Consider the following 14,131-nt stretch of genomic DNA (forward strand, 5'->3'; position numbering starts at 1 on the left):
ACAAAAATGAGCAATAATTATAGGAGTTTTACACTGATAACAACAATTCATTGATAGAGCTAAAATGTTTGACTGCATCCAGAGATAAAACACTTGGGCTACATCCAGAAGCAATTGATGCCTTTGCATTTCTGGCAATGAATAATTACATGCATTGACACTTCATTTTCTCTGATCAAAATAATCAAATGGGATTTTTTTTGGGTTTTTTTAAGGCAGATTCTGCTTTATGATCTTCAAAAGAGCAGAATCTGCCTGCATACCTATTTAGGGCAAAATAGAGGACATGATGTGGAGAGAGACGTTTGGGTTCACAAATGTGATGCTGTCATAAATTATACTGGGCATTGCTAAATGGAAGTGTGCAACTATTTGGTTGACTCCTGATCTCCTTCCTACCTCACAGGACAGATGGGATTCTTCCTGCTCTTATCCGAGTGGGAGCCATAGCTACTGATCTTAACAAGAAATGGTACATGTTTGATGGTCCAGTTGATGCAGTTTGGATTGAAAATATGAACACTGTGCTGGATGATAACAAGAAGTTGTGTCTTAGCTCTGGTGAAATCATTAAGCTAACAGAGGTATCTTTCTCTTTCCTTCTTTTTGTTTCCTGGTATCCACACACATACACAGAGTCATTTCTAAATGTATAGTCTGCTTTTCTCTGAGAAAGAGGGAATATTTGGTTGAAATGTAGCCATTTGATTTTAGCATGCCCAAATTACTGTACTTAAGAACACAATTCTAGTATTTATGCTGGATGCTGCTGACCAGCACTGTGATTTCACTAATACATAATCCCAGTCAATGAGGGATTAGAGTTTTAGGATTCCCTCCACACTACGTACCTTTTGTGAAAAGCTGTGGGGAACAGTTTTGCTCCTTTCCTCTCATTTCCAGGCAATGACGATGATGTTTGAAGTGCAAGATTTAGCTGTTGCTTCCCCTGCCACTGTTTCCCGATGTGGCATGGTATACCTGGAACCCAGCATTTTGGGATTACAGCCCTTCACTGAGTGCTGGCTGAAGAGAATCCCAGACATTATGAAGCCATTCGCTAGAGCCCTTGACTCGCTTTTCAGCAGATTCCTAGAGGTGAACCACTACAATATTCCTATATTTTGATTCAGTGTAAAATCTGTAAATCAGCCTAGCCTTTAGCCAAAAAGAGGATATGAACCTATCAAGTTTGCCTTTGTTAGTTTTGGGGCAGCTGGTGTATGCAGTTTATTAGATGACAGGAACTTCACCTGTGCGGTACATGAGCTATAATCTTCCAAAATGCCAATTTATTGTTATTTGGCTTGCAGTGGGAAAGTTCTCTGTGATTTGAGCCCTGTCTCTTTTGCTTCCAAGTTTAGCAACCGGATTGCTTTTAAGATTTTACAGTTGTGTATTCATGATAATGATTTGGTTTTTTTTAATGGCATTTGTGGCTCTTGCTTTCATTACTTTGTGAAGCTCATTTTCATGTCTCCTGGTCACTTTTTTTCTCCATACAGTATTAACAATCACAGGTTAAGACTAATAACAGGGGAGAGGTCAATGTCATGTGAAGATCTTCCTAGTCTTCGCCGAATGGCCAAACTAAATTTAGTCACTGGCGCTTTTTCTTCCTATATGGTGTTGTCTCAGAAGTACATATAGTTTTGAATCCCTTGCCATATCAAGTGTTTGCTTGCAGAATGGGAGAAATTCAGTGTAGAACTAAGTGGGGCATATGCGTTCATGGAAAAATGTCCACTTGTGCAAAAAGACTTTCAGCACTGTCTTCACGTAAACCTGTGTGGGTTTTCTCCCAACCCTCCAGTGCAGGGGACATGCTGGGGGAGGAGAGTCACATTGTGCGAATGGACCTCATTCTGTGCACACAACTTCACTCACTTTTAATGATTGGTTTTTCTGTGTTTTTATTGGTTCTAGTTTTTATTTGTAAGCCGCCTTGAGTCCCATCAGAGTAAAAAAGGCAGGAAAAGCATAATTATATAACAACAACAACATTTAACTCTTGATCTTCCGAACCCTTTCAGGACTCTATTAGATTTGTCCGAAGTTCAGTGAAGGAAATAATTACCTCTACAGATGCTAACCTGACGATGAGTCTTCTCAAGTTGTTGGACTGTTTCTTTCAACCCTTCATTCCCGTTGAGGTAGGGCTGGTGTAGCTGTTGATGTTCAGGGTCCTACCAGGCTAAAGTAGAATGGACAACTGGGTCCAATTGAACAGATGGACTCGGAAATAAGTTCTACATTTATTGATAACAAACAGAGGAATTAGCAGACAGAAATGTACTTAAGCTTTGATATTGTTTACTGTGTTATCATTTGTGAATATCTCTTTGATAGGGTCTGATAAGTAAAACCTAGATGCTAAACCACTTTGGGGTTAATGCTGTGACAGTTGCAATGAATTTGTTCATCAGGGACTTCATGAACCAACTGGGTTGCAATAGATTTCTTTGTCCATAGAGACTGGAGCTACTTTCAGAAAAGGCATCCAAAATACATGTAGGGAATTTAGACAGATTTTGCAGATAATCTAAGGTTTTACTTTGTCACTAATTAACTTGTTCTGCTTCGTTTGTACTGCTAATTGAATCTTCAGGGAATGAAAAGAATCCCTGCAGAGAAAACAGCCCGTATTGGTGAACTGATTGAATCTTGGTTCATATTTGCTTTGCTCTGGAGTGTGGGTGCGACTGGGGATGCCCAAAGCCGTGTGGCCTTCAGTGTTTGGTTAAGGAACAAGATGGCAGATGAGAAGGCAAGTTGATGGAAATGGCATCTGTTCCTAAAAGCAGCTATAGGGCTCCTGTATTTCCAGAATTTTTGTGAGTTCCTTGTTTCTGCTGTCTCACAGATTAACACTGCCTGCCTTGCTTCTGAATCATTATTTTGGCAGATACAGGAAAATATAGCAACTTTAACTAAATAAACTGGACGGAATCACTCTGAAGTTGTTTCCACACACTACATTCTTTATATTAGTCTCTTCTGAAGTAAAGCTAGCTGTGATGTTCACTGCCTGTTTCCTTCCCACAGATTGAATTACTGTTCCCAGAAAAAGGTTTGGTCTATGACTATAAACTGAACGATGCTGGAATTAGCAGCATTGAGGAAGAAGAAGATGAAGAGTTTGTTAACATGGTAAATAAATTCTCATCAGGGGATTCAGATATTCCACCCCTTGGAAACATACTGGAGGGGCCGCATGAGCTAACCTTTGACCTAGTCGGCATCCCCCACTTGTATGAGGGAGCTTTATCTGTTACATCAGTGCATGCATAAATGTACACAGTAGCCAAATGTAGAGATGTTGGAGGGTTGTGGCCACCAAGGATATTGGCAGGACCAGGACTAACCTTCTTGGGCCTGCAGCCCTCTTCACTCTATAGAATCATAGAACTGTGGAGTTGGAAGGGATCACAAGGGTCATCTAGTCCACCCCCTGCAATGCAGGAATATTTTGCCCCAACATGGGGCTCAAACCCACAGCCCTAAGATCTCATGCTCTAAGGACAGCGCTAATACTATTTTTCTTCCCCACCCCCTTTTTTCTTTTGCAGGAGGCAAATGAGAGAGGGCATTCTGACTGTTTGTGGGGAGGATTGGCAAAATGATTTAGATAATTTAGAGGGGGATAAGGGCTTAAGGGTAACAGTAGCTTCCCCTACTCTTTTTCTTGTCCCCTCCCCAACCCCCACTAAATGCATCTCGTCACAACACTAGCATCATTTCTATTTTTTAATTTTTATTAATTATTTTATAACCATATAAACACAGCATACACATCAAGCATAGTGACATTATTAAATTTTGATATTCAGTTTTGTTTTAATAATTGACTTCACCGTACAAAATGATCTTAATTTTAATGCAAGAATAGAATAAATATAGTACAATCTTGCATATTTTGTATTGTAACAGCAGTGAAACAGTCTTAAATAATTCTGAGCATCATTTTTAAAGTAAAGAGAAAAGTCCTTGCCACCAGAGTAAGCACCTTTAAGCAACTCCTACCCCTCAGCATTGAAATCCCCGCCTGCCTCCATTCCTTAAGTCTAACTTTCTTTTGCATTTAGGAAAATGGTGGTTGGGGGAGAGGATAATCCCAGATGTAGTTTCAATGAGACTTTGTCATGATTAAGATTGGACTGGTAAAGGGAAGTAGACTTACTGGAATCTCTGGAACATCACTGTAAATTTTCCCAAGATTCTACTGCTGAGGTTCTTTGCAAACTTAATTCTGTATTCAATTTCTGTATTGGCCCGGATGTATTTAAGAAACTAATTAAGGATGTTTTAAGCCTCTGTCTGTCCTTCCCATCAAATGTACCTGTGTCTCTTAGGTGTGCTGGGAGAACTGGATGGATTTCTCTTCATCATTTACCATGGTGCCTGATACCAGCTTCTGTGACATTATTGTTCCCACGATGAACACTGTCCAGATGGCTTTTCTGCTGGAGCTCTTGCTCACAAACCACAAACCAGTAAGTTTCCTGAATTTCAAGTGGAGTTAAGTTAGTATTGTAGAAAGGCAAATATTCTGTTGCTCAGTCAAGCCAGCATTAGTGCCCTGTTTCTCCTAAAATAAAACATACCCATAAAATAAGCCATAGCAGGATTTCTAAGCATTTGCGCAATATAAGCCATACCCCGAAAATAAGACATAGTGATAGGCGCAGTTCTGGAGGGCCCCAAGGAATAGGGGCGTAATAAAAAATAAGACATCCCCTGAAAATAAGCCAGTGTGGGGTTTTTTTTAAAGGAAAAATAAATATAAGACGGTGTCTTATTTTCGGAGAAACATGGTACTTTGCTCAAAATGTACCCCCAAATGGCTACTCAGTTGACTTTATTTGCTTCCGCTTCTGCATTCATTCATTCATTAGTTTGATCTACTACAGAAGAGGTTCTCAAATGCCATTCAGCTTTATTCAGGCAGTCTCATGCAAAGATTGTGGAAGAAAATATCTGTACATAGCCCTGTACTTGATTATTAGTTTTTCTGACTAAGGCTGGATTATTAAACAGCCAACACGGTCCTGGTCTACGGCCTCTGTACTTCATTATATGCCTTTGGTATAATCTACTTAATGTTTATGCAGACCTCTAGACAGCTTAGCCTAGGGTCCATAGTTTCCACAAAGTGCTGTTTTTTACAATGATTACTGTGCAGGAGAATGTTATTAAAATATGAGTTAGTATATTTGATTTTGTTCTCCTTCGATTTGCGGAACAAAAAAAGGCTGTTAAGTCATTCAGTGAAACCCCTAGCAATTTTTGAGAACTGTTCTACTGCAGCAATAAACAAAGGAATCTCAAAGACACAGTTTGAAAAGCCCTATACAGTTACAATGGACACTACTAATTGGCAAATGAGTCTGTGAAGGTGTGATTACAGTCTGCACACATCCCCCAATAGTGACAGTTTTTCTCTCTTCCAATTTGTAGGTTCTTTGTATTGGACCCACAGGAACTGGAAAGACCCTCACAATAGCAGATGAGCTTCTGAAGAACCTGCCACTAGAATTTATCAGCCATTTTCTTATGTTCTCTGCTCGAACCTCAGCCAACCAAACTCAAGATCTCATTGACAGCAAACTGGATAAAAGGCAAATTTCTTCGTTGCAATATTTCTGCTGCTGACATCCCACTTTGTTCATATTTATTTTATTTGCTTTTTTAGCATTTATTAGCAATCCTTTCCAAATTTGCTAAAGAAATTTAAGCACAAAAATGTAAATGATTTAAAATCAAAGTATAGCTATTTCCCCATCCTGGGAGTGATAGCAGAAACGTCTGGCTGATCAACACTCCCATAGAGTTAGTTCAGTGGGCAAACAGGAATTGGATATACGCTGATTGAATGCTCTGGCCCTGGGGATTCCTACTTATTTCTGAGTCACTGGATATTTTGATAATAGTAAACAATCACATACCCTGAATGGAAAACACTGGGTCGTTCATTGAGTCGCCCCTTGAACTTGGAGGTTTTATTCATATCTATTCAGATTTGCAGCCATACTGTGTTTTACTTATGTTATTCAACATTGATTATCTAGTGACCTTTAGCAGAAAGTTCATAAGAGCACAAGATGAGAAGCCTCACTGGCTCAGAGCAAAGGCCAACCTAGTCCATCTTCTTCTTCTTAAGGTAGTCAGCCATATGCCTATGGGAAGCCTTCAAGCAGGAGCTGGGTGCAACAGCACTCTCCAAACTTGTGGCTCCTACAAACTGGCATTCAGATGCACATTGCTTCTCATAGTGGAGGTAGTATTCATGGAAATAATTCATAGAATTGTAGAGTTGGAAGGGACCCCATGGATCATCTATGCAGGAATATGCAGCTGTCCAAAACAAGGATTGAACCTGTGGCCTTGGTGTTGTCAGCACCATGCTCTAACCAACTGAGCCATAGTGGGGAGGTATGTTTATACATGGTATACATACAGCAACACTCTTGTGTTTCTTTTTGCTACAATTGCTGTTATTGCTGCTGTTACAATGTCTTGCCCACCCTTCACCATAAGGTTCCTGGGCAGGTTACAGTAATTAAAAAATGCAATATTAACAACAGTTTAAAACAAATTACAGTTCTAGGAATAGGGTGAATCCTAAAAATATATATTGCAAGCATCAATAGTGTAGGTGCCAGGAGGGAATTAGGGCTGCCATAAACAATGCCCCCTTTCCTGGGCTCCAGCCCCACAAACATCTGAGGGTGCTTGAACTACCAAGAGTTCCCTGTTTGCTGATCTTGGTATGCAAGAGTCAAGATCAGCACTGAGGAGCATATTCTACACTTGAGAGGTTAATTATTTTCCTTAGATTATACATGGATTCACCAACCAATCGACAGGCTCATCATGTTAAATGTATAGTCTCTTCAGCAGCCTTTTTTTCCAAATTGTACCTTGACTGCAGTATTTTCATCATGTGTTCCACTCTGTGATGTAGTTTTTATTCTTGTCTGGTTCTGTATAGGCGCAAGGGAGTTTTTGGCCCTCCACTTGGCAGATACTTCATATTTTTCATTGATGACCTGAACATGCCCGCACTAGAGACCTATGGTGCCCAGCCACCTATTGAGCTTCTTCGGCAATGGATGGATCATAATGGCTGGTACGATAGGAAACAAATTGGTATGACATACTTTCTTTACTTAATTTACCTAATTATTCTATAGAAAAATACTTTCTGTTCCAGGCCAGCCAGGCTAGTTCTAAAGTAACCTTCCTCTGGTGTACATACAGCTTCCCCCCCCCCACTGGAGTCTTGGCATTCATATATTCTCTCATTTTTCTGCGGAATGTTTTGTCAGGTACCTTTAAGAAATTGGTAGATATTAACTTTGTTGGTGCCATGGGACCTCCGGGTGGAGGAAGAAATGCAATCAGCCCACGCCTCACCCGCCATTTCAACTATCTATCTTTCACTGAGCTGGAGGATAGCAGCAAGAAGAAAATCTTTTCCACCATTCTAGACAGTTGGATGGGTGAGTTATGAGAATACATTTCCCCCTTTTTTACATAGCTCTCATATGCCATGTGACTGAGAAATGTTTGATAGTGGAATGTGACACCACTTTTCTTTCTTGGTTATTTTAGCTGGACGTCTAGGAGAAGTATGTTACAGAGAGCCAGTTCGTAAGTAACCTGAGCACAAGTTAATGGATTGTCTATGTAAGGCTTGAGGAAATAAGTCATTTGTTTGATGGTGATGATAGACGATTTTGGACCAAAAGCATCAGGAAAGTGGTTTTTGCTTCAGCAGATGGATGCCCATCTCTTCAAACACAATAACATGAATAAACTTAAGTATGCCAATTTTTGGCTTACCCAAGGGAGCTCCATACTTTATGCTGCAGGAAGCATGTGACTTGTGGACAACACCCATGTGTTTGTGCTACAGCCTGCCAATTGATTATACATGCATGTATCTCACAAGATAGTTCCCTGGCAGCCACATTATGGAGAAAATGAAAATTTTGGGTTGTCTCCACATTACCTCAAAGTAAGATAGTAATAGAAACAGACCCTTCTGTATTTTTTCTAATCTGGTTTAAACAATTCTCGCTCAGCAGGTGCCAGTTTCTCTAGTTGGAAAACTTGAGTTTTTGATATGGGGATAATGTATGCAGAATTCTTAACAGCGCAAGAACAAATCTGGGGTTAAGCTGAATTTTAATCTTGACAAGATCGAAGTCCTGTGGGTTGGTGGTTCCCAGGTTCAGGAATTGGATAGTATGCTTGTCCTGTGTGGGGTCCCATTCCTCACAAAGGAGCAGGTGTGTAGTCTGCTGGTACTCCGGGAAACGTCTCAGTCACTGGAAGCCTGGGTGGCTGCAGTGCCTTTTACCAGGTCTGTCTCGTATTCAAACTGCAACTGCAACCATTTCAAGAACAAACCTCATGTTTAGTGAGGAAAGAACTTGACCATGAGTTCCAGTTCAGATGGCACACTAAGCCGAACATTTGCTTCACTCAGCACAGCATGGAAGCAAAAAAGGGCTGAGGAGGAGAAAAGTGGCTACGAGCTGGTTTCTGGGGGCCTGCCAGAGTTTGGCTTACGATGTTGCATGGACCATGTTATACAAGCCGTTGTTAGAATTCTGTTTATCTCTGCTTAAGTTATTAGCTGCATTTTAATTGTACTATGATTTAATTTTGGTATGCTACCTTGAGACTGATGTGGGAGGCAGTATAAAAAGTCTTAATTAATAAGTTGTGTGGTTGTACTACAACTGCACATTGGGCAGTAATATAGATTATGAGGATGGGGAATAGCTTCTGTGAGATAAAGTCATTGGTAAATCTATTTTAGCTACGGTGATCTCACTATGTCTCAAGCTAGCCTGCCCTATTTCTATGTGACCACTCATGGTTCTCCCTTTCCTGAAAAGCCCCCGCTGCAATGCTGACCATCTTTTGGGTTTTTTAGCTGGATGCCCACAGGTGCAGGACTTAAGCGAACCCCTTGTTGATGCAACTATACGAGTGTATTCCACTATCACATCCCAACTGTTGCCTACTCCAGCAAAATCTCACTATACGTTTAATCTGAGGGATCTCTCCAAGGTTTTCCAGGGCATGCTCATGGCAGAACCTGCCAAAATTATGGTAAGTGCTCCCTTCACAATATCTGCTCTGTGACAGGAATTTTAGTTGCTGGAAATTGCATAATTGAATAGTTATCCCTTTGTTGTGTGCATTGCATACCACTGCACTAAGTGCAAGCAATAATGCACAATCTAGGCCTGATTGTGGGGATCTGGGTCAAAATATTGGGGTTGCTTTTTTCCTCTCTTGTTGGCAGCAGCAAGTGTATCACACCTCTTTCATTCACTCATAGTCCTCCTACCTCAGGAGAACTTCATTCTGCAGTATCCATGGTAGAGCTTTACTACAAACCCAGTACAATCGAGCTTGGGTGTCCACGAGTCCCTCATATATCTAGTGATAAAATCTGAGTGCATGGATTTATCCGCAGAACTCCACCTCTCAATTTCCTCAAGTTTTAGCCAGCCATTCTTACAGTGCAATCCTAAGTGGGTTGTGGGTGGAGATGTGTGGCAGACTTTCTTTTTCTTTCCTTGAGTGGATCTTTATTTTTTAAAAAACAAACAAACAAACCCACTCCTTGATTCCAGTGGAAGGAGAATTAGTTATACCAGGTCTAGACTGGCATGGGAGAGGGACCCAATTCTGGGGCCTCTCTGAAGAACAGAGGGGGTTATGATCTAGCAGATCCAAGGCCACCTCTTCTGTGCACCAGAACTCTTCATTTCAAAGCCCAACACTGACTAATTGTAGCAGAAACTCTACCAGCAGCAGAGCTAAACCCACAGAGCTTTTTGGAGACTTATCCTGTGCTAGCAAAACTTGTCTGTGTTATGGGGAGATACCCATTATCCTCTAAACCCCTCCAATCAGCAGATCTGAGGCTTAGATTTGCTCTGGTAGTTTAGAAACATTTTCTTATAAATCTGGTTGGGAAAGGGTTGTTTTTCACACCGTAGGGTCAGTGTCTTAGGGGGAAGAATCACTGTGGAACAAGAAATAACATTCTTTGGGCTTGTGTAAGTAATAACGAAAGGTTGTTTAAGGTTGTCACTGGAATTGTTTGCCAGGATAAAGCGGACCTGCTGAGGCTGTGGTATCATGAGAGTTGTCGTGTGTTTCGTGACCGTCTGGTTAATGAGGAGGACCGAACTTGGTTTGATGACTTGATGAAGAGCGTGATGTCTGAATGGGATACCACCTTTGAGGAAGTTGTTCCTTATGAGCCCCTTCTCTATGGGGATTTCATGTACCCAGGTTCTGATGTGAAGCTTTATGAATTAATTGCTGAGAGAGAGAAGGTAGGATTCATAAGATGCGTCTCCATTTTTGTACTTCTTCCAAATTACTTTCCTTTGTGCACAACATATAATATGGGTGCAGTTAATAAAAGTATTGGGTGTCCATAGTTGAGTTTCTAGAATATACTTGATGCCTATACTAGAAGTGATTATGATTTTCAGAGGAAAGAAACAACAACAAGGTTGTACAAGGATAGACTGAGCACTAGAAGCATGCTGAGAATGATAGATGAACATGGATGGAAGAGGATAGAACAGACCTAGATAATGCTGTTTCCTCTGAATGCCCCCTGTGTTCAGGCAAGTAATAAAGAACAGTTGGGAATCTGCTATGCAGATGACTTTAGCACAGTGCTTGGGCTTGGAGAATGCAATAAACTAGGACGAAGAACAAGTTTAATGTTCATAGTACTGCAGTGGATGCCATTAAAAACCTGTACAGGTGACCTTTGCAAGTAATTATCCTTCCTGCAGAACTCCCAACTGGAAGGATATTGTGCATACTGAGAAAATGTTAATTAAGCAAAGGGAAAAAATATAATGATTTTAATAAGGAGCAGTGTACTTTGCATTCACTGCCATGTAGTCAAGGATAATAATAACAGTATGTCTTCTTTCATGATCACTAAGTGAATTATAGATAATTAATTCAGCCTCTTAGGTAGGCAGTTGTTCATCACACCCATTGGCCAGATAGATAAAATGTGGGTAAGGGATTAGATAACAATGTCCATGCTATGACACAATAGCTAAACTCAGATTGAAACTCTGAAATCCATACAAGTGTGTTGCTCTAATCCTATTGAACTTGGCTATGTTTACAGTGCGGGACACGGGTGGCACTGTGGCTTAAACCACAGAGCCTAGGGCTTGCTGATCAGAAGGTTGGCAGTTCGAATCCCTGTGACGGGGTGAGCTCCCGTTGCTCATTCCCAGCTCCTGCCAACCTAGCAGATCAAAAGCACGTCAATGTGCAAGTAGATAAATAGGTACCGCTACAGCGGGAAGGTAAACGGCGTTTCCGTGTGCTGCTGTAGTTTGCCAGAAGCCGGCTTTGTCATGCTGGCCACATGACCTGGAAGCTGTACGCCGGTTCCCTCGGTCAATAATGTTAGATGAGCGCTGCAACCCCAGAGTCAGTCACGACTGGACCTAATGGTCAGGGGTCCCATTACCTTTATGTTTACAGTGAACATTATTTAAATGGTTAAGTTTATCTGTGAAAGATTTTGGTTGGGGAATTAAGGAAAGGCTGCTTGCTCCTCTTTTTGATGGGTGTACATCCTACCTAGATCATATATTTTCATTTTCACTAAGTAGCCTTTCTAAGACTGGGTATTTTTTTCACCACTGTCTTCCCTTATTGACAGGATCTGATGGGCATAGAGGTGAATGGCCCATTGATTGCCTCCTCAGAGAGGCATGCTTAGTTATTGCTTCTATTCTTCTTCCTCTCTTTTTGGCTATAGCTTATGCACGTGATTGAGGAGTACATGGAGGAATACAATCAGATCAATACTACCAAGATGAAGCTAGTTCTTTTCATGGACGCTATGCAACACATTTGCCGAATCACCCGTATTCTGCGCCAGGCACTGGGCAATGCTCTTCTCTTGGGTGTTGGTGGCAGTGGAAGGCAATCTCTTACCAAATTAGCATCCCACATGTAAGATATGAATGCATATCACAGGTTTCTGAGCCAGTGGATAGTGACAGAATGATCAGAAAAGCAGTGAGCTTTAGTTTGGGGTTTTTTTTGGATTCATGTTCATTTCTACTTCTGAGTTCAATTTGCTCACATCATATGAAGAAAGCTTGACACTGTTCATATCATGTTCCAGCTGTGCAGAAAGTGACCATAGTGAAGAAACTGGGATTTTCCTTGCCTTCCCACTCAATGTACGTGAATGCCTCCAGGTCCACCTCACATCCACTTTATAACATTGGAATATGGTCTTCGGGCCTATGCACATAGAGCCTAATGGGCACAGGCCTAATCTGTAACCATTGCCTCTCAGAATGGGAAGGGAATTGCTCAGATTCTGCCAATATGTATTAGACTTCCACATAGGCCCAATATTCTTATTCTTACTCGACAACAAGTGATCACCAAAGAAGAAGAATAGTATTATTATTATTATTATTATTATTATTTAGTAAAAGTTATACCCTGCTTTTCACATCTGGGTCTCAGCTTACAAAAATTAAAATATAAATGCTTAGAGAGGTTTTGGTATGCCCCTCACTAATTACCTTCTCCAGCAACATGAGAAAAAGCTGTTATGTTCTACCCGAATGGTAGGAATGGTTTCACTGGTTGAAGGTCATCAGCCTTGCCCTAGTTTCTCAGCTGCTTTTGTTAAGTAGTTTTTTCTAGTTCTGTTGTAAAAATTGTTAGATTCTTAGTCTCTTAGGGTCACTGTCATTGTTGTTTTAATTTATTAGTTGCCCTGCACCCTAAAGTTCCAAGGTAGGTTACAACAATTGTTAGAGAAGTAGATGTTTGTTTTCTCTCTTTGTGTTTTTGTGTCTTGTTCAACTGACCTGTTAGAGTATGCCAAGGATGCAAACTGGATTCTGCAAGCTGCCTATTTCCCTCAAGTTCTTTTTCCTGCCTTTGACCACAAGGTGGCCCCGTAACTCTCACAGATTACCTTCTGCCAGTGATACACTCAGTTAGCAACCAACAATTCTTTCTGTGTCTTTCTCCCTTGTACTGTATACATATTAGCATATTGTAGCCCATGCCCTGATTATAATCATTTCCTTTTTAGAGCTGATTATGAATGTTTTCAGATAGAACTTTCCAAGAACTATGGGATATCTGACTGGAGGGAAGACCTCAAAAAGATCATGCTGAAGGCTGGTCTGCAAAACTTATCCATTACCTTTCTGTTTACAGATACGCAGGTAATTGATGCTGTTAGGAATGAAATTTCTTCTTGCGCTGGATAGCTAAACCTTTAAATGAATGTTGCTCAGATTTGTACCAATTTTGTCACTCACATCTCTTGTTTTATTTTCCCAACTAGTCTTAGCTTAGCAAGTTTTCTTGAAAAACTGAACTTCTATGTTTTGAGAAAAACTGTGCTGTTCCTGATACCTGAATGACATTTCTCTTGGTGGTACTAAGAACTCTTAACTGTTAAGGAGTTAGATTATTAAACATGTTGGCCAAATTTTACACACATGGGTGCCAAGAGGTAAGAATCACAAATATAAATTACATTGATATTTGAGTACCCTGAAAACCAAAAATTGCATGGTGCCTCTGCGTACATCTGTGGCTTATCCAGATGATCTGTGGTTAGATATGTTGCAGTGCAACCCTGAGGAATAGTCCCATTTACGCAACTTGTTGAAGGACAACAACCATACTTCTAGGTAGTTGTGTACTCCAGTCAACTATATCATACTGGCTCTCTGATGATGATAATAATACTACGATAATAATAATAAATAATAATAGCAGGTGGCTTACACTATGGTGTGGCACTGCACATAAGGGAAGGAATATCAGTGTCATGATGCACTGGGTCATGCACTCAGCATCTGAAACATTGAAAACATTGCTAATAATGAGCAAAATAACACATTAGAATGTGTAGAATAGCATAAGTATTGGGAGGAGGAAATGGAGAAGATTCTCATTACAAGCAATATCTAATAGGTGTCAGTGCCTTCTAGTAGCAATAAGTGTACAATTGGAGGGGAATTTGCATTTTCACAGGTACAAAATACAACCCAACTAGTATTGGAGAGAT

General features: G+C 40.6%; 1 protein-coding gene across 3 annotated transcripts in view; it reads left to right on the forward strand.

Moving 5' to 3' along the window:
* Window positions 1-14,131, forward strand: part of DNAH1 (dynein axonemal heavy chain 1) — a 132,646-nt gene that overhangs the window by 70,493 nt on the left and 48,022 nt on the right. For all 3 annotated transcript variants that reach the window (XM_035106095.2, XM_035106094.2, XM_035106098.2), the window contains exons 37-50: window positions 407-584; window positions 904-1,098; window positions 2,034-2,153; window positions 2,609-2,767; window positions 3,046-3,150; window positions 4,353-4,493; window positions 5,458-5,618; window positions 6,992-7,149; window positions 7,329-7,502; window positions 7,615-7,653; window positions 8,948-9,126; window positions 10,137-10,367; window positions 11,837-12,033; window positions 13,142-13,277. In XM_035106095.2, the coding sequence (XP_034961986.1) occupies window positions 407-584; window positions 904-1,098; window positions 2,034-2,153; window positions 2,609-2,767; window positions 3,046-3,150; window positions 4,353-4,493; window positions 5,458-5,618; window positions 6,992-7,149; window positions 7,329-7,502; window positions 7,615-7,653; window positions 8,948-9,126; window positions 10,137-10,367; window positions 11,837-12,033; window positions 13,142-13,277 (2,173 nt within the window). The remainder of the gene's footprint in view (window positions 1-406; window positions 585-903; window positions 1,099-2,033; window positions 2,154-2,608; window positions 2,768-3,045; window positions 3,151-4,352; window positions 4,494-5,457; window positions 5,619-6,991; window positions 7,150-7,328; window positions 7,503-7,614; window positions 7,654-8,947; window positions 9,127-10,136; window positions 10,368-11,836; window positions 12,034-13,141; window positions 13,278-14,131) is intronic.

This window comes from Zootoca vivipara, chromosome 2, assembly GCF_963506605.1.
Source record: "Zootoca vivipara chromosome 2, rZooViv1.1, whole genome shotgun sequence".
NCBI classification, from domain to species: Eukaryota; Metazoa; Chordata; class Lepidosauria; order Squamata; family Lacertidae; genus Zootoca; species Zootoca vivipara.